General features: G+C 40.0%; 2 protein-coding genes across 2 annotated transcripts; both read right to left on the bottom strand.

Annotated features, from left to right (window-relative positions):
- Positions 1-1,204: 1,204 nt before the first annotated feature.
- Positions 1,205-6,399, bottom strand: tpi1a (triosephosphate isomerase 1a). Its single transcript, XM_026156124.1, has 7 exons — positions 6,130-6,399; positions 4,690-4,813; positions 3,707-3,806; positions 3,416-3,533; positions 2,084-2,169; positions 1,539-1,626; positions 1,205-1,386 (listed from the first exon to the last, which is right to left on the bottom strand). The coding sequence occupies exons 1-7, from the start codon at positions 6,239-6,241 to the stop codon at positions 1,268-1,270; spliced, it is 747 nt and encodes a 248-aa protein (XP_026011909.1). The 5' UTR covers positions 6,242-6,399; the 3' UTR covers positions 1,205-1,267.
- A 2,488-nt stretch (positions 6,400-8,887) lies between these two features.
- On the bottom strand, positions 8,888-17,825 carry gnb3b (guanine nucleotide binding protein (G protein), beta polypeptide 3b). The gene is made up of 9 exons (XM_026156972.1): positions 17,573-17,825; positions 15,279-15,392; positions 14,233-14,378; positions 13,567-13,630; positions 12,596-12,752; positions 12,421-12,487; positions 11,289-11,490; positions 10,924-11,140; positions 8,888-9,898 (listed from the first exon to the last, which is right to left on the bottom strand). Exons 2-9 carry the CDS (start codon positions 15,345-15,347, stop codon positions 9,792-9,794), a joined length of 1,029 nt encoding a protein of 342 aa, XP_026012757.1. The 5' UTR covers positions 15,348-15,392; positions 17,573-17,825; the 3' UTR covers positions 8,888-9,791.
- Positions 17,826-20,571: the final 2,746 nt, after the last annotated feature.

Genomic DNA, 20,571 nt, shown 5'->3' with positions numbered 1-20,571 from the left:
AATGTCACCTGATGGAACATCTACGATCTCTGGCCATTTCATTAGGTACATCAGTTCAGCTGCGTGTTAACACAAATATCTAATGAGCAAATCACATGGCAGCAACTTATTGCATGTTGACATGTTCAGGATGACCTGCTGAGCTCAATCTGAGCAGACGGGGGGAAAAATTTTATTTAAGTGAACTGAAGCTATTTACCAGATTAAAACAGTTTTTTACATTTTCTAAAACATGTATTAAATCAAGAGGATTTATGAAGAAAACCAGTTTTAAATGATTAAAAACAGCCTGGGCAGCAATACATGTGACTAAACAGACTCAATCAACTTGTCAACCAACACATGTATTTGATCAGATATGACATCGGTCAGCACAGACCCAGAAAGCAGAGCGATTTCCTGTGATGATAACGGAGCCAGCTCTGTTGTGAACTCGTGATAGAGCCAACAGTGAAAACGTTTGTGTCTGACATGATGAGTTAAAAAAGAAGAACAAAAACGCAATATGACCCTTTAAAAAAACCTTTTATGAAGTACTAGTTTCAAGGATTCTATACTAATCAAATATTATTCTAAAAAAATATAAATGCAAAGGAAAAATGCTTTAACTTGTTTTAACTGCTCATAAGTCACATTTAGGTTTCTTTAAAAGCATTTGAAAAGGACAGTAAACCACAAAATAAAATACACTTTTTCCACATTTATTTATTTTGTCTTTTTACTTCTTGCATCATTTATTTCCCTGATTTCTTCAGTCAGTGTTAAACCACAACTCCTCACAGCTCAGTACCTGCAGACATCTTTGTTTTATCATTTCAAGTAAATTCTGTCTGAAACTTTATTTGTTAAAGACCTAAAGTATCAGTTAGTGCAGTTAGGTGAGACACATAAAGTCAAACACATGAAGCAGCCTGGGCTGACCGATCCCCTGATTCTCTAAGTTCACCTCAGTTTAGCAGCAAATAAAGAATTTAAAAGGAAACTTTACATGGATCACATGCCTCAGTGGATTTCCAGTTTTTAATCTTAATTATCTAAAGTTTCCTTATTTATTGAAGTCAGGAAAATAAAGAATGGAGTGAAAAACATCTTTTCTTAAAGGTATTTAGTAGTTTAAATATTCAACATGTGGTTTGTTTTATGAATGCAAACCTCCTCTGGTTTAACTGGATCAGTCAGCCCAGTTTGCAGAAACAAGGTGATACACGGTGCAGATCTAAAGGGCAGGGTGTTTTCCATCGATCCTGCTGTAGTAGTTGTGCATTTGTTATGCACGTGCGTTGATGATGTCGACAAACTCTGGCTTCAGAGAGGCCCCGCCCACCAGGAAGCCATCCACATCGCCCTGAGACGCCAGCTCTCTGCAGTTTGCTCCTGTGACCGAACCTGGAGAGAGTGGCAAAATTAAACCGACCTGTGACGTCTGCAGAGGTTGTACATGTTAATAACACCATTATTTCATGTATATGAAATTGTTGCACCATCATTGAACCTAACACAATCCTACTGTAAAGTTTGCTTTAGTTATGCTCACTGACCTCCGTAGATGATGCGTACAGAGTCGGCCACATCATCGGAGACATTTGCTCTGAGCCACGCCCTCAGCTTCTCGTGGACCTCCTGAGCCTGCATGCATTGATTAAAATGAGACCTATGCATAAATGAATGCTCCAAACCTCAATGAATTGAAGCGATGCACAATAACATGAGAGACTGATGAAGTCATACAGAAAATACTTCATACCCTGTGTAAACTCTCTTTTTCACATGTGACTGCAAAACTAAAAAGACTAGAAAAAAATGAGTTTGTGTTCATGAACAGAATCATTAAACAGTCACATCTTCAAAATCAACTCCCAGGATTCATTTCCACGGAGCACAGACTTAAATCATATAACAATTATGTTACGTGTGCAGCCGATTTGCCCGTGTGTGCAGTTATGTAAAACTAGATATTAAAACATGACAAAGATAAAAATTGGAAATAGGGCTAAACATCCCACTGGACTGGATGTAATGTGAGAAGTTATGATTATTTATGTGCTCACTTATGGGCCTTGTAGTTATGTGGCTGCGGTATTACCTGCTCAGGTGTAGCTGTCTTTCCTGTGCCGATGGCCCAAACAGGTTCATATGCCAGCACGACATTCCCCCAGTCTTTTACATTCTCTGCAACCAAACATCATTCAGGCATAAACATCGATAAGTAACGGTGTGATCGCAGACCCGCATCTACAATCCATTCTCAAGGTGCTTTATCAGCTGCCACCTGCAGCCAGTCATTTGGGCTGCAGCAATATCATGTTAAAGACCTGCAAAGTCTGTATAAAGAATATGGAAGGATAATGGTGGAAAAGACAACAGTTTATCAGCCGAGAGGCCACATTTCACATACATCACGATGCCATAAAACAGGATTATGCCTGACCTCTACCTTAATAATTAACATGGTTATCATTTCTTCAAAAACAAATCTGTCTGGTGTGTTTCTTCTTTAAAAGGTTTTCCTACCTTTCAGAAAGAATAAGCAAACCTTAGTATGCAAACTCAAAAGGTCCTTTCTGATCAGGCAACATCCTAAAAGCAGACCACGGCTGCAAGCTGCCATCAGTTCTCCACCTTTGTTGGCTTTAAAGCTGCAAAGCCTGCTTTAACAGAGGCAGCTGTGTCTGTTGAAGGCAGAGACCACTGACCTATTTACATTTTAAATCAGTACGTGGCCTACTTTCAGTACAGAAGCAGAATACAGGAGGCCAAGATGGAACCAGGGAAAAGATCATCAATCAGGTCTTGTAAAGCCTCAGTGCAGACAGAACAAATCCAGAAGCAAAAGGAACTCGTTTTTCTATCTTTATGCACAGAATAAAAACAGAGTAGAATCCAGCAGTTCACTTTTATGTTTCTGTAACAGTTTTTTTGTCATTATTCATAATCAGAGAAACATTTGAACCATTAAATAACCAAACTTTTGATCTAAAGAACATAATAGTACAAAAAAGGTGTAAATACATCCGATTTATTTCAAACTGCTCGTTTTCCTTCAAAATATTATGTAATGAATCTCGTTATTAGTTATTACAACTTTGTTTAAATGAAATATTTGAGTAAATAACTAATTATTTTAATTTTACATATATATGTAGAAAAAGTACAAACATAATAGCGCAACAATAATCATGAATAATAATAATAATAATAAAGTAATAAAACATTAGAATAAGAAACTTGAGAAATGAATGACTTATTTTTTTTCCTGTAAAGGTAAAAACAAAGTTTTAGCCATAAAAAAAGATGCAAAAATAATATAAAGCAGAAAAGCTAAAATAAAACTAAAAAAAAAAAAAAACAGATCATGAAAGCCTACAATAAAAAAAACAAAACAAAGAAAAAATGTTAATATTTCTCTTGTATTTACCTGCAATGACCTGCGTCTGAGCATAGACGACTTCTTCGGTGGTTCCTGCCTCTCGCTCCTCCAGCTTCTCACCAATGCAGGCGATCACACCCAGATCGTTCTCCAGAGCATGAGCCACCTGAAACGGCAACAAAGTCAGAGTCTACCTGCACGAACAAGCTGCCATCACTGTGGTGGCATCAGATGAACATATGAACCTGTTTTATGCTGATACAAAATTCTGTTGTGCAAACTCTTACAAAGAAATGTGCCCTTGAAATCCAGATAATTGGAAAGTTCTGTGATTCTCACCTTCTGGCCAATCAGCTCGTCACTTTCCCCAAACACATGACGGCGCTCCGAGTGTCCCAGGATCACCCAGTCTGCCCCGCAGTCCCTGATCATGGCTGGGCTGGAGGGAGAGGAAACATGTAGGACAGCCCATGTCAACTCTACGTATATTGACGTGAAAAAATTTAATGCAATTTGGCTCTTGAAGTTCCTTTTTTGTTAGGGATGGTTTGTTTTTTGTTGAGTACAATGTTAAAATAAGTTCTTTAAAGAGCAAAAAATGATTTAATATGAAGGCAATGTGAGCAGAGAGTCCAAACATGTTGAAGGATTAGCTGTGTTAGTTCAGTGAAAGAGTTAACACTAGCAGTCAAAAATAAAGAACAAATTATTTCCTTTCATATGTGCAAAATGTGCACAAACTTGCTGACGTCAACAATTTAATTTGTTTTCCAGTGAGTGTCTCATAGAGCAACTAGTTTAAATTATGCTCAGCAAGCAAAACAAAAAGGTGGAGGAAGGAGAAAAATCAGGAGCAAGAACAGGACTTTGTATGTGAGAGAGAGACTTTAAAAGCTGCTCCACTGGAACTGATTGTTGAATAAGAAACTCTATTAATGAGTGTGTTTGTTATGCAGTGATCCATCCCGTCAGTTTGTGAGGACCTGTGGCTGATGGGATTCTCTCTTTTGCCCCATGTTTATGGACATTACAGCTGTCTTTCTTGATGTTATGAGTCTATAGCACAAGCTTAAATAATAACCTCTGGATGTGGTCGCTGTCCGTGGTGCTGATCAAAAACTGTAATGGTTCTATTGATATTATCTTTACACAAATTTTGTGTGTGTGTGTTTGTGTATGTGTAAGAGAGACAGCAAATGGGAGATGCTGTGTTTGCACCTGTACAACATAACAGAAATAATATCCGCCCCAAGGCCGATCACAGAGTGGGTATGCCTGTGAGCACAGCATTATATATAAAGTATTTGAGTTAGGAGAGATACCTGATCTCTCCAGTAAATGCTCCCTTGGCCACCTTGTAGCAGTTCTGTGCTGCGACGGAGATCCTGGGATCCAGATTGGATCGGGCAAAGTCCAGGTAGATGGAGGGAGCGGCACAAACCACCTCTGAAATCAGACAGAATGACTGGTGTTTGCTGTGATGATTGTCTGAGTTTTACTTTTATTCATTAGTTAAACCAGTGTAAAAGCTCTAAGAGCATTATTGTTGATGTAAATGCTTCTTTGCTCTGATCGTTTTCAACTGTTATACCTGAATAAATGAAGGGAAAACCTGAATTCTGCATTTACAAACACCTACTGCATTTGAAACAATCCGGAGACCCTGAGAGGCAGTTAAATGAACATAGAGCTAAACTGTGATTCTGGCTGGAGACTGAAATGATTTCATCTAACTGAAGATTACGATTGCTTTCATCACCAACCGCCTCCAGCAGCCTGCCTCATTTTAAAGACATTAAGAAACAGTCATGAAGACACTGTAAGAGAAAATAAATTAATGCAGAGCTGCTTAAATATAGCAAAGAGAATCGGTTACTTTGGTCAATAATTATTTAACACAGAGAAACTGTGTGTTTTAATCATCGTTTCATGCATATGTATCTGTTCTGTTCTGGACTGCGTGAAAGCAAAAGAAAAGAATTCATTTTTAAAAAGTGCTTTATCTCAATTGTCTGGTTTTAAAAACTCCTTGAATAAAATTTGAGTAGTTGCACACTCCTATGTACAAGCCCTTATCATAAGCATATGTTGTTGTTCAGTGATGCAGCAGGCTTGTTCTTCAGTAATTGAGCCTACATGAGCATGAATGAGTGTGTGAAGACAGGCTAAAGACTTTGTTTTTGCAACAAAAAAACAACAACAACAAAAAACATCAGTGTGTAAAAAGTAAATAAACTGCTGGATCACACAGTTTTATGTCAGAGTACAGCATATTAGTACAAAAAAATCCTTGATTCAAAGATTTGGTGTTCAGTATTTGGTTCTTTGTCTACTTTAAGTCAGGCGCTCTAAAACGACCAAACTGAAAACACAAATGAGCCTCAAAAATGTCTGACTGGTGGAGGGAACCCAAGCTGTGAACTGTGTGAAGACACAGGGACTGTTCACAGACTCAGTGGACTAACATCAGCTGTCAAGCACAGCAATAAAAACCATGATTTAGGTTCCATTTGATGGGGAAAAGTACGAAGAGGCAGAAAATTAATTCCTCAAAGTGAAGTGAGAGAATGAGGCCTTCATGTGACGCCTCCTGATCACGTGACTTTCAATGTCACTGTGTCACCTGTGAAGCATCAGCAGCATCCCCCCCCTCCTCCTCTGTCAGCCCCTCCCACGTCACCAATCACAATCGCTTTTATTGATCCCCTCTAACCGCCACACACAGTCAGTCAGCGGTCCCGGCAATAATCTGGGGCTGTTACCGGTCTCGTCGTGCAGGCTGGCGGTGTTCAGGGTGCTGATGAGCTCTCCAAGACTCTCTTTGTTCCCGTTCATCTTCCAGTTTCCACCCACGAAGAACTTGCGAAGCGCCATGGCCGGCGAATATTAGCTGGTAGCCGGTGAGGAGAGGAGCTGGAGGTCGATCTGGAGTCCGGCCGGTGTGCAGGTCAGGTGATGCCAGAAATATCAGCTCCAAACACCGGCAAAACGTCCTTCTTCTTCTGCGTGGGATTATGAAGGCAGTCGCAGAGCTTCACGGGACGTTACCTCCACCTGCTGTACAGAAGTTGTCCTTCCCACCATGGATGCAAAAGTATAAAGTACACGTACATTCACGGGGTATTCTCATGGAAACCGCTCAGAAATGTTAAGATTTTGCATTAAGCTTCTCGTGGCATTTTTTGTTCGTTGTTTCTGTTCTCTGGTTGTCTCTACTTTCAGTTTTATTTTTTCCAATAAAAAGAGACAAAAGACACAAAGTCAAACATGAGTGTTGACAATATAACAATTTTATTGTTATTTATATTTTCAGTAATATTGTTATTGTGAATCACTTTGGGCATGATGATCATGTAAAATAAACCGTTTACACAGGATTTAAATGGATGGAACTTGGAATAATCAGACCTCCTTTAAAGTTATCAATATTTTACTTTGGTCAGTAATATTTAATTGATTCAGTTCACAGTAATTATAATACCTTGAAAATATATTTTCCAAATTTACAATCATAATATGTAAAAATTGGATGTTTTTATTGTGAAAATCATGCCAAAAATACCATAAAATCACAAGCAAGTCATTACTGTAACATTATATTCTGTCTAAATTATACATTTTGCTAAATTGTACCTTTATGTACCAAACTTTTGACTATTCAGAAAACTCGTACCTTACATGACGTTTATGTTTGTTAAATAACTTAAATCCATCCATTCTCTTCTGCTTGTCCAATTCAGGGAGAGGCGGGATACACCCCGGACAGGTCGCCAGTCTGTGGCAGGGCTAACACATAGAGACAGACAACCATTCACACTCACATTCCCACCTATGGGCAATTTAGAATGACCAGTTAGCCTAATCCCACTAATAGTCTTTGATCTATGGGAGGAAGTCAGAGTACTCAGAGAGTTCCCACACAAACTTCACACTGAAAGACCCTGGCCTGATGGCGAGTTGAACTCAGGACCTTCTTAGTAATGTGAGCAGTGGTCTTTTTGTGAGCTTTTTAAACTTTTTGAATGATATATATATTTTTTAATTTAGCTTCTCTTCATTGATTTTCTGAAAGAGAATGGAGGTTTTCTGGAACAACTTCAATGACGCCCAAAGTGCATAGAGAAGAACAAGGGTCTGAAGCTCCAGCAACACTTATAGTATAAAGAACAGCTTTATTATTTGACCAAGGCTGTTTCGGCCTGTGGCCTTCATCATGGTCATCCATCCATCAGGTCGTTGTCTTCATTGGTTGACTGTACATTTTAGAATTTACTTTAAAGTTTTAGTTTTTCCTTTTAGGGTCCTTGTTAGGTTTATATTGTTGATTGTCATTTATGCTTAGAAATATTTAACCATATATGCTTAGAGGTGTATAATCGATTGTGTAGTGATAGGATGTGTGATCCTTAATAGTCTGCAAAGGCTTTGTGTGCATTCCAGAGTGTTCTGGCATTCACACCCACATCCTGGGAGCATGGGAGAGGTCGTACCTTCTCTTATTGTTTTATGGTAGGATAAACGTATATGTCAGTTTTAGTCTAAGTGCCTTTTGTTTAGATGAACTGCTGGACTTCCAGACCAGCAGGTTTAGGGAAGTCTTTATGGGGTCACACACTGACCCCCCCCCCCCACACACACACACACACTTACACAACGCACAGGCAAGGTACTCTTTGTGTGTATGTATACATCGTATGCTAATGCACCTATGCATATTCATGTAACCTCAATAAAAGAGCAGTGTTACGGGGGAGCAGATGAGAGCAACTGGGGTCAAGCGAAGGGACGGCGTTTGTTCACTTCTCTCCCGTGCATGAGAAACATAAAGAACTTTGCCTACTCGTGTCTTGCTTTGCTGTGTAATTAAATTGTCCTTAACGTTCCAGCGAATAGGTTTATGCTACAAACCTATCAGTCCTACATGGTCAAACTCCCTCGGTATGTCTGTCACCGTGAGGAACCTCATTGAGCTTACAGGTCATCAGGTCAAAAGTCGCCGTTGGCTTCACTGTCAAAGTTGAGAAATTGTCTTTGTGCTGTAGAGACTCCACTGACTCTTTTACAAGCTTGTAATTAATTTGATGTTTTATGTTATGAATCTACTTGTGTTTTTCTTGTGTTTTTGTGAAGCACTTTGCAGTTTTTATCAGTGAAAAGTTCTGTTTAAATCAGTGTTACATACTTTAACTTATTTTCTGATTCCAGTACATGTGATGCAGAACATCAGCACTTTGTCTGGAGACAATTCAAACCTCCTCGTTCACTGTAGAGCTTCATTTCTGCACCAGCATCTCTGTGTCTACCCTGCTGCTGTTTGCAGGTATGACTCACATTACTGAGGTGTGCTGACCTCTAATGAGATTCCGCTCCAGGCATTTTTGCCCTCTGATGATGAGAGCAACAGCTGCAGGGACCAGTCTAGATTCTGGAGGACTGTATGTGCATGTTAATGTAAGAAATTAAAACTAACCCTCATAACTAAAGGTCAGATCTTGTCATTGAAACACAAAGACTCTGACATAGTCTTAATGCAGAATTCTATGTTTATTAGAAAGATTTCCAACAGAAATCTTGTATTTTTTTGTACAGAGGAACTGCTCAAGTTTAAAAGTACAATAAAATGCAGCTGAAGCCAGAGGAGTAAAGAAAGCTTACAGGAGTGTTTTACAGCCACTCTCACAGCCAGGTTCCACCTTCAAACCATCATCCACGAGCCCATCAGTGTTTTTTTTACCTGTGAAGTGGGGAAAGCAGCCATCTTGGATCAAAGTCAGCTGGTGGTAATATGGGACCCGAGAAAGCAGCTCAACCATACAAATACACACTCAGAATATGTGCAGCCAAAAAAGCAAACAGATCAGATACAACAAAGAGACTCTGTACATAGACATTTCTAATGTGTTAATCTATAAAATATAAATAAATATACATGTCAGTCTTTTTCTTCTAGATGATTGCAGTGCTCTTTTAAAAGGTCAAAGACCTCGAAGACAATAAAAATAAATCTGTAGCTCTATCTTCATGTTTTCATTATTTACTGTTCTTTATTCAGTTATTTTCAGAAAATCTAGAGATTTTTATCATTTTCAATAAGAGCTTATTTTCCGCTCCGTTTTGATTAATAATCTATTTTTTTTAAGATTTACTTTTTTCAGCAAATAAATCCACAGTAAAGCTTTCTTGTACATGCAGTGGGATGCATTGTGCATTGTTTAACTGATGCCATTTGCACAATATGACTCATTCGCAACCTTTTAAAATTTGCATACATGTATGAGGAAGAAGCAGAGCGGGAAAAAGAAAGAGAGGAAGGTCAAATATCTGCACCAAATCTCCAGCCTCACTTCTCTGCCACTATTTTCCTCTCCTCTCATCCTGCTCCGTTTCTTCTTCGTCTCCTGGCGTTATTCTCTGCAGGGACGCCTCAGTTCCACAGTTTGAGGAAGCTGTCCCAGGATCCTGTGCAGACGCCCATACCGTCATCAGGGACGCCGGTGCAGCTCACCCTGTTGTCATGACCGGAGAGCACGCCTGGTGTTGTACAACAAGATAAAAGACATGAAAGAGTGCAGAAGGAGTGAAGGAAAAGTAAGAGGTCATGGTTGTAAGCAATGGAGATGAGTGAATAAAAGTAATTATGACAGAGAAATTAAAAGGAGAGTAAAGAAAAGGAAAAAAGATGCTCAGAAGGCACAAGATGAGTCAATGAAAAACAAAAAGAGTGGAAAGTACAAACAGAGGAGAAAGTGTGGAACAAAAATAAGACATCACAAGAACAAAGTATATGAGGAAAGCAAAGAAGAGCAAATGGCCAAAAAACATCAGGGAGGGGAAAAAATCATATGAAAGTGACGAAAGAAAAAGAAGAAATTCAAGGAGAGGACATGGAAAAGAAAAGAGTGGGAAGCAGACAAGAAAAGAGGGGAAGTAAAGGAAAAAGATGAGCGAGTGAAGCACATAAAGGAAGGAGAATTAAAGACGAGAAGAAAGAACATTGGGGAAAAAAGGGAATAACATGAAGTGACTGTAGAAAGTAGAGTGGAGTGTAAGCAAACAGCAAAATGGAACAACATGTCAGAACAACACCAAAAATAGAAAAATAGAAAAAGAATGGCAGAGAAGAAAGGGAACAAGGAGAAAGAGCAAAGGGAAAATGGTGGAAATGATTAATTAAAGGAAAGGAAAAGAAAAAAGAGGGGAAAACAGCATCGGGAAGAGAGGAAGCAAGGGAAGGAAAAAAATGACGGCAAGGAAAGAGAGTAAATGAAAACATTTAGGAGACGAATTGGAAACAGCAAAGGAAATAAATGTATTTTCTTTTTTAAGAAATAAAATATTCATTTTTGAAAAAAAATTAATGAACTGTTCCGTTGGAAGCAAAGAGATCATAAAAATAGTGCATCAGCACCATCTACAGGTGACATGTGGAAGAGCACCAACGTTAATGAAAACGTCACTCCCTATGCTCCCTTTTAAAAGTCTATAAATTAAGATATCCATCCATCCACAAGATATACATATTTAAATTTAAGTAATTTTGAATAAACTCTGCTCACCGACTTTCTCTCCCTTCAGTGAGTCCCAGATGTGGCAGTTGAAGTCATCGTAACCTGCAAAGATAAGGCGGCCTGAGCTGGAGAGAGCCAGAGATGTGACCCCGGCGTTCAGGCTGGTGTCCTGGTAGCAAATCACCTCCTGGTCGGCGCGCAGGTCGTACATCTTGCATTGGCAGTCATCGGAGCCTGTGATGATGGCATTACCACTTTGGAAGAACTACAAGTGGGACGAGAAGAAGCATTTGAGTTTTAAACCAAGAGGAAATAGTTTTGCTAAGGCAGCCTTCAGACCACAACTGTCCCCCTATAGACTAGAAATAGTGTGATTTGTGTGTGTGTGTCGTGAGTTTCTGGGATATCCTCACAGAAATGGCGTTAATGTCGCTGGTGTGTCCGGAGAAAGTCTGCTTGCAGGCGCCTTCCCTCAGATCCCACAGCTTGGCCAGAGAGTCACAGGCTCCAGAGATGAAGGTGTTCATGTCGGGGGAGAGAGCCAGCGACATGCAGTCCCCAATGTGGTTGGTGAAGTTGACCTTCTGCTTGCCGGTCTCCAGGTCCCACAGACAGCTGAAGATGAGAGGAAGAAGACAGAGACACAAATCAGAGGTTTTTAGACCAGACGGCGTTCTGATTAACTGTCTCAGGTCTTTTTAGCTTACCTCAAATCTAATTTCTTGATGACAGCTCTAAGTTCGTTTGTATCTTTGTTAATATGAATGAACAAATAACATTAATTTATTTGTTAATTCATATTTTCAAGCAATGATCTGAGATTAATGTTATCTCCATCTTAACTGTTTAGAGACATCTGCCTGATAAAATACACGGCATGCACACAGGTAGCTACGGTGGCCGAGCCCTGTAGGACACCGTGTGCACATGTCCATTTTTCTCTGAACCATACAACATGTTCTAGTCAATAAACACACTGCGAGAGTTTCATGGGATCATAATGAAGTGACAACTACAGTCGTTTTCTTATAGACTTTTATAAAATATGACTTATTTTTAATTTAATTTAACTTAATTTAATTTATATAGCACCAAATCACAACAGTCACCTCGAGGTGCTTTGTAGCGTAAGGCAAAGACCCTACAATAATGCAGAGAAAGCCCCAACAATTAGACGACACCCTATGTACAAACACTTGGCAACAGTGGGAAGGAAAAACAGGACAAAACCAGGCTACGTGAGGGCCAGCAATTTGCAGCGACTGGCTCCGCCCCCCACTGGTCATTAGAAAGAGTGCAGGTTTAAGGCACTTCCCCTTTACATTTTAGAAATATTGCCTATAGTATGTGGTAATATGAAGACACCATAGAGCACATGATTGGTGAACAAGTGTCATGGTTTTTTTTAATACCTTCAGGCTAATGGGAGAATGCACAGCCTTGATACTGATTTAAAAGCTGCTCTTTTTCCCTTGTTCACTACTTTAGGTGGGTTGATAGAAATGACTGACATCAAACACTAAGAAACACAAACTTTAAACTCACCAGGTGGTGTCACCGGAGGCTGTCAAGATCTCACTATCGCTAAGGAAACGGCAGCAAGACAGGTAACCTGGGCGAGAGAGAGTTTTGCGAGCGTCTCAGGTTGGCTGTGCATGCATTCATTGGTTTTGATGCTGTGAAGTAAGTTGAAGGCATTTAAAGGAAGCTCCCTCCTCACCTGTGTGTGCGTCCAGCTCTCTGAGGGTTTTGGGGCTGGCCGCCTTGATGTTGTAAACTGTGCAGATGTTGTCCAGACCACCGCTGGCCACCAGGTTACCAGAAGGGGCGAAGGCGACACTCATCACCCAAGCAGACTTCAGTGGAACAGCAACCAACTGGGAAGAGGGAATTCAGTTTAAACAACCAGGAGGTTGCAGCTCTGCGGTTTAACAAGCATGGACAGCGTTTGAAGGCTGGAGAGACGATGTTCCTGTTGGCTGTCTGTGCTTCCACTCAGGTCTAAAGGCCTGCGAGGAACCACTGCAACAGCAACAACAAGCTTATCGTGACACTATTAATCTTTGTTTACTGCTTTAGAAATAGGTTCACTGAGTCACCGCAGGAAAGCAGATGAACAGTCAAAGTAGAGTCAAAACACACAAAATGCTAAATGTAAATGAAGAGATTTTCACAAATGTTTGTGAAGATTCATCACAACAGACCAGTTGTTTCTGGACTCCTGTAAAGCACTGACCCTCAAACAGGGGTGCTTTGAAGGGTGCTCAGAAATGAATTTAAACTGTGAAGCTTGCTCATCCATTGGCTAATTAGCTCACTGCTGAAATCTGCTCACTGGGTAATCTAATTATGTTGGGATGTACTAAATAAATACTGAGCTCCAAGCTCAGATTGAACATTTTCTCCTTGTTCTTCTCTTCTTTTGTTTTTAACACTTGTTCTCAGTTTCTGTTATTATCCATTTGTGTTAGTCATTGTTGATATATCTAAAAGAACATGAACTAAAAACTACTAACTTACTAAATGAAATTAGCAGTTGATGACTGATTGTTTCATTGAGTAAATATGCAGTTTTTGTCTTATTTTGCAGGTTGTGTGTGGTTCGTTTTACTTGGTCTATTATATATTGCACTCCACAAATAACATGCCTGCACATTCAGATTAATTATGACATATCCCATGCAGTCCTACCTTGTTCCCTGTGAAACAGTCCCAGATGAGCAGCTTTCCATCCTGTGATGCACTGACCATCTGCCTGTGAGAGAAAGGAAGTGTCACTGTGTTTGAAGAGCACTTCAATCTTCATTAAATTAAAGATTTAAAAAACATCTCAGTGAGATAATGTCTCACTAATGATGAATATTTCTGTGGCTGTTAGAAAAGAGATGTCGTGTAGCAGTAACTATTGTGCCTTTTAAATTCACATGGATTGACTGTATGCTGGAGTTTATCTCGTTTCTGCATCTAAAGTTTGTTCACATGCGAAATAGTTTGGCTGTTATCACAACTAATGTTTGCATCCTGCAAATTCTGATGTCAAAGTCACAAACATATTAAAAACACACACACATTAATATGGATAAAAATCAGCAGTTTATAATCTTCAAGACACACATTCATTTTCATTACAGCACATACAAATAAATCAGGTAATTTCAGTATTTCTTTAATATTACAAGTGTTTTCTTCAAACTGTCAAACAGGCGATGTTATATTTACATATTACGTTTTTTAAGCATTAAATAGAGGTTTTTAAAAAGTAAAGGGATGAAACGAGTATTCATATACAACCTATTGTTGAATTTGATTACAGAGCTGCTCTTTTCTTACACAAACGTGCCACCCTTTCATCCTCACCTGGAGTCAGCTGACCAGTGCATGGCATAGATTTTAGCCAGGTGACCCTTGAGTGTCTTCCTGAGCTTTAGCTGGACCCGACCCACTGAGGCCACCCCTGATGCTGCTGCAGACATGCTGCCGTCATTCACAGCTTTGCGGGCCGCCTATTGGTCACACAGAGAATTACAGGTTTGGAAAAAGAAAAACTGTGTAGTCGGTGTTTTTCCTCACTCCTTTCCTCTGTGATGGCATCACAGCAATTCTAGCATTAGGAAAAAGGAAGGAGGTCCACTAAGTCCTCCACTAAGGCGAATTAACCTCCACAAATTATAAAGGAAAAACTAAGAGTAAGTAAGATCTGCAATCAAAAGAAACCTCTTCACAAGGGTAATATAAGCACCATGGGTCCATCCTCTATAATTATTAGTTTTTACCTGTCTAGTGAAACATGTTTAAATAAATATGATTATTAAGGCCATCCTGAACATTTTCCTGTTGTTTTGAACTTACAGTGACTCAGACAGACAGATATGTATGTATATACACATGTGTCTATGTGTTAACAGACCTCTCTGCATTGAATCATATCTGTTATTAACCTCTGTCTCTCTTCCACAGCATGTCTTTATCCTGTCTTCCTTCTCTCATCCCAATCAGTCGTAGCAGATGGCCCCGCCCCTCCCTGAGCTGAGTTTCTTCCTGTTAAAAGGAAGTTTTTCCTTCCCACTGTTGCCAAAGTGCTGCTCATAGGGGGTCAAATGGTTGTTGGGTTTTTCTCTGTATCTACTGTACAATATAAAGCGCCTCGAGGCGACTGCTGTTGTGATTTGGCGCTATATAAATAAAACTGAATTGAATTGAATATCAAAAGATTACATGCATATCTGTCACGTGACGGATGGAGAAAGACTGATTACTTGAGGTTAGTGTTAAATAAATACAATAACATTAATATACACGCTAGATAATATGAAAAATATGGTGTCACGGGGGTGAAATCAGGATTGTTTTTATGGTGTTGAAGATAAAAACAACTGGAACTTCCTCCCACAAGAAACGCTCACCTCAATCTGTGCACGGAGGCCATCACACTCCTTTTTCAGTGCATCCATTTCAGCCTTCTCAGCTGCCATGGCGAGAGTTGTTTGTTGATGTTACTGATGAAAAACCAAGCGACACTGAGAGGAATAGGAAATGGGGAAAAACACAAAAAAAATATAATTATTTACTTGGAAAATGTTCTGAAGTCCACGTGTGGACTAGACATATTTGCACAGACAGCAATGTTTGGATGTTTGTTGCAGCTCATTGTGAAAGATGTTAATGCTGTTAGTGGAATGACTCCCAGCCAAACGTATCCTCACGTTTGACCCTGCTGTGAAATAAAGTAGGTACCACTCAGTGACCCTGATTCCTGAACTGGAACGCTTCGATTCTTGTTGCACCACCAAGTCTACAGAAACAATTAGACACTCAGGTGTCAGCTGTCCCTGAACAAAGAGAGGAAGGGAACCGTTTAGAAGTATTAAAGAAGACGGCACAGAATCAACAATGGGTAAAAGAGGACAAGAGGAATGAAGGATAGATGTGTAGGACTTAGGAAAGAAGGAAGCAATTACATTACTCTAAAGGTCTAAAGGGCACTTAGTACATTTATTTTTGCGTGATTTAGAGGATAAAATACACGTCTTTAGTTTTTACTGACTCCTTTTATTCTTTATGGTTTTAAAGAGTTGGATCAGTGTTGAATCTTCCTTGTAAGGAATTTATGGTTGCCTTAACTTCAGTGTCCATTTTGACCTCACCAACACCCTTCCAGTGTAAAACTTTAAACCCTCAGGTTACATCATGTTACATCACCAACATCAAGGTCAAACAGCTAAAAGTTAACGGTCAGAAGCTGAAAAAACAAACAACAATAAAAGAAAAGCTGTTATTTCCAATCAGTGTCATCGTTTTTCTTGGTTTGTTCTTTTACTTTGAAACTTAGTGTTTACAATAAGTGTTCGGCTAATACTCTGTAACAGGATGCTGATGACTGACTAACTGAACACCGATTAACTGTGTGCACGTTTCTGCACATCATCAAACTATCGAGCTAAAAGCCTGAACCCCCATGAGTGAGGTAAAAATTACTGCTAATGCAAAACACAGAGATTCCAGTGAGGAATATTAAAACTTCCAGAGTTGTGCTACAGTTTTAACCTTGCCTGACTTGTTAGTCACAAACCATAAGTAGAGCTTGCACAGTAGTCACACAGGAACATGCAGGAGCTTTTACAGAAGACGGAGACATGATTAAGAATAAACGTCCACTGATTAGTACAAGTGATCGGTTGCATCAGTCTATGTGCAGGTAGCAGCTGCACATAGACTATGGAAGGTCGAGGATATGGTGGGGGCAGAGGTTAGGGGAGTTTGGGATGGGTTTCTACAGGACTTTAAATCCCTGCAGGAGAGCTTAAGAGAAGCTTTAGCGGTCAAATCTCCTGTCATCTGATTGCTGACTGCTCTTTACCCTGAGATCAGAGTGAGAGGGAGGGACTGCGGCGTGGACAATAGAAGAAATGGAGCTTCTGTTAGAGTCAAGACCAAAAACTGCTCCTCCTCTACTGTCCTGTTTATTCATTTGAGGTGCACTTATTGTTCAACATGTGAATGAAACACATGCGGCCATTTTCCAGAGCTTAAAGCCAGTGAAAATCTGAAACCTTATTACACCACTCTCCACCACTATAAGGACAACTTAACACCCCAACCTCCTGTCAGTGTGTTATTCTTGCACGCACACTTTAATGTGCAGACTGGAGGAGTCATGAGTTGACTCATTACACTCATGGATTGAGCCATCTGATTAGCAGACCACCTGCTACCACCAAAGATTTCCACAAACAAAGTGAGCTGGATGAGGTTTAGCTCTTTGTGACCGACCAGGCTGCAGCTTACTGCTGCTCCACCTGAAGCTCCAATCCTCTTTGGCAGAGTTGCTACAATCCAAAGATCACCTTCAGAGGGTTTAAGGATGCAGTGACAAGTTATTCTGTTGTTTGAAAGAAATTGATGACTTAACTCAAGTTGCATTGGTCAAATATCCTGAATTTGATCAAATCATGTGTCAGAAAATACAGAAAATCCCCAAAGTTGCTGATCACTTTTTGCTTTGGTAGCACAGCACTGCAAAAGTTCACTTCCTGTTCTTCCAAATAATAAAAAGCAGAACTCCACTTTTCTTCTTCAAACGGTGACAAAGAAAGATGATGAGTCCCCACAGCTGACTCAAAGCAGCTCCAACTGTTCCCCAGCAGCATTCCTTAACTTTAAACTGTCACAAAGAAGCACCAGAAATGCTGAAACTCACCTTTTCTCTTTTTCTGCACCTGTGCAGATCCCGATCGCAGACACCTGTGTTCCCCCTTTGAGCCGTTTCAGCTTCCACAGCTCTACAGGGTGCACAACCTGCTCGCTGGCTCCTCTGATGCTCTCCCACCGGCTGACTGCTAGTGGCTGTACTAGTGAAAAAGTCTGAGCCTTCCTCCACGGTGACGAACAGATGAGGATTGGAGGGGATGAAGGAGATAAGTGATGAAGGGATAAGGCTCAATGATGGAAATAGGGAAGGAGAGAGAGAGGAAAAAGGAAAGGGAGCGTGGCGAGAGGAGGTAGGTAAAGCAATTGAAGGGAGAAAATCAGGTTATGAGGTCAAAAGATGAGAAGAGGTGAAGAAATCCAAGAACAAGACAAGAAGAGGAAGGGAACAGATGTCATAGCACAAGAGTAAACTAAAGGAAAGAAAGACAAACACAGAGATTTGTCTAAAGCAGGAAGATGGGAACTCTTCAGAGCACAAAGTTGGTTCCACGAACAGAGCAGTGGTTTCTTCTTGTGTTTAATTTATCCTATTAAAGGTTCAACAAAATATAAGGCAACGCCAGTTAAAAATGTTCATTTTAATTTCCACAGCTGTTTGTTCTTTTTTAACCCATCCACAAAGTAGTTTTATTAATTGGTGCATTGGTACATATGCTTTGAATGCCCTGTGGTTGCAGAGAGGTGACATTGGTGCCTTGATTCCTGACATTGCACTGCATGTTTTTGGATGCGGGCGCAGGAATGGAGAGATGGACTGAGGCGGAGGTTTACAGGAGGGGTGAATTGGTTTGTCGGAGCTAATGAGCTGAGCCCAGTTAATCAGGGTCTAATAGGATATCCGGGGACGGGCAATCTCATTAGGGAATTAGAGCAGGTCAGGCTGAACGCGCGTCACACCTGACACACAGCAAAGGCACGGACGGAAAGTGGATCAAGAGTCAAAGGTTTTGTCTCAAAATTTAAAACTTTGATGCTGCATTTTTATTTCAAGACTGGAAGAGATTCAAGTTCCTTATAAAGATTCAATTCTTCAAATCAAGCAGTCTTTCTCCTTTACTATATGGGAAAAAATAAAATAAAATCAGCAGTAGACAGACGTGCAGGAGAGCAGGACATTAGATCTGTTTGGATGCAGACACTGAGAGAGAACATGGGAGAGGTTTTGGGTCGTGTCCTGCAGAGCAGGTACTCGTCTTCCACGTGAGCTGATCTTGGCTCCGCCCTCTTAGCATCTTTTAATTAGACTTGCAGCTTCAGGGCAAAGTTCCATGATTTTTATCCAAGAAAACTGGGGATAGAAAACTTCCTTTAGATCAGTCCCCTCATTCAATCCAGAAGAAGGTCAGAGGTCAGAGTGAGCACACGGGCTGTGCCCACGTTGGGATGCTAACATAGTCAACTAGTGCATCACCTGTAAACTGTATGAATGCAGTGCACAGATGCAGACAGCTGTGACACTGACACATGCAAATATAAAACAAGAACTAATCTCTTACTTCTTGTCCAGTTACAGCACAACGAGCCACATTATTTGTCAGATAATTAAAAACCCTCCAACAGCACTGATGCCACAAATGAGTGATTTGCTCTGCAAACAGCCAGGGTTAAAACTATCCTCAACAATTAAAATGTATAACTTTGTCTACAGACACCAAAACGTTTTGTTTATTTCTGCTACGGGGAGGCGTTGTATTCTGTAGTTTGTTTTTATGGTTTGTCTTGACTTGAAATAAGCCACTAAACTACTTATTTACCACATATGTTTTATTATCACGGGGCTTGATGTTCTGCAAATGAGTACTTCAATTATTCACTTTCCAAACTGACTTTTCCCTTGAAGTGATTTCATGTGAAATATTTTAAGCTTACGCCTGTTTTTATAAAACATTTAACAAGCATGTGTGTTGACAGACGGTCATTTGCACAGCAAACAGTGACTGAAGTTTGATCCTGTCATGACACTTTTAAGCTCAGCTGTTTCTTACTGACAGCGTTCCAGTGTCTGCTGAACATGTTTAAACACTTGGAAACTGTTTACAACTCTGCTCTGCAAATGTAGTCCAGTTACTTCACTCCAAGTTGCAACTCACATCCTATTGGTTAAATATCCAGGTAATCCATCCTCTATGGTCATAGGTGCGTGCTGAAATCAACAATGACGTTCGACGGCCTCCTCTAATGAGGACTTCTAGCTTAAGCTTCACCTCGGGCGGTGTCCTGTTTTAAGCAGTTGATGCAACAGGTTTAGGATCTGGTCTGATGATGTCACACAGCAACATCAGTGTTATGCAGCAGTGCTTGTTTTTTCTTAACAAGTCAAACAAAGTTTTAATGGCCTTTGTGAACCAACTATCAACACTAGGTGTCCTTAAGAAAGACAGGAAAGCCTTTCAGGAACAATATAATCAAGTATATTATATGCAATATGAAGAATACACTCGGCACTTAAGAAAATGTTTTTGTAAACTTTTTCAGATCTCTTTTAAATCCATTTAGACGTGACGCCTGAGACAAATCTACAGGGATGTGCTCACAGCTGGAGGTGAATTTGTAAATTGATTTGTAAATCTCCTTTTGTTCTTTCTCTGCCTGTGTAGAAAATAAAGTGTCAGTGTCTGATTTTTAATTCTCAGTTCTGAAGCCTGAATGTCATCACACTGACCATCTTATTTTGAGTCAAAACTACAAAATAATGCAGGGCTCAGTTATCAGATGACATCAACATAGACGGTGCAGGTGCATTGCACAGAAACCTGCTAATTAGTGCAACATAACATAAAAATAACATTAAAATGAAATCTACAAATACAATAATCCATAAAAAATCCATAATATCTGTGAGCTCCTGAAGGCACCAACACCAGGGGTCCAGTCTAGTGAGTGGAAATAGGCCACACCCCCTAATAATGCAAACTTCCACACTCAATGAGTGAGTTATTAAAGAGGTAAATATAAAAAGTACAGTTGTTATGAATGGTGTGAGTAGTC

The sequence above is a fragment of the Astatotilapia calliptera genome, chromosome 22, assembly GCF_900246225.1.
Source record: "Astatotilapia calliptera chromosome 22, fAstCal1.2, whole genome shotgun sequence".
In the NCBI taxonomy this organism is placed as follows: Eukaryota; Metazoa; Chordata; class Actinopteri; order Cichliformes; family Cichlidae; genus Astatotilapia; species Astatotilapia calliptera.
Note: the sequence above shows the minus strand (reverse complement) of the source record. Positions and strands in the feature narration are given on the sequence as shown.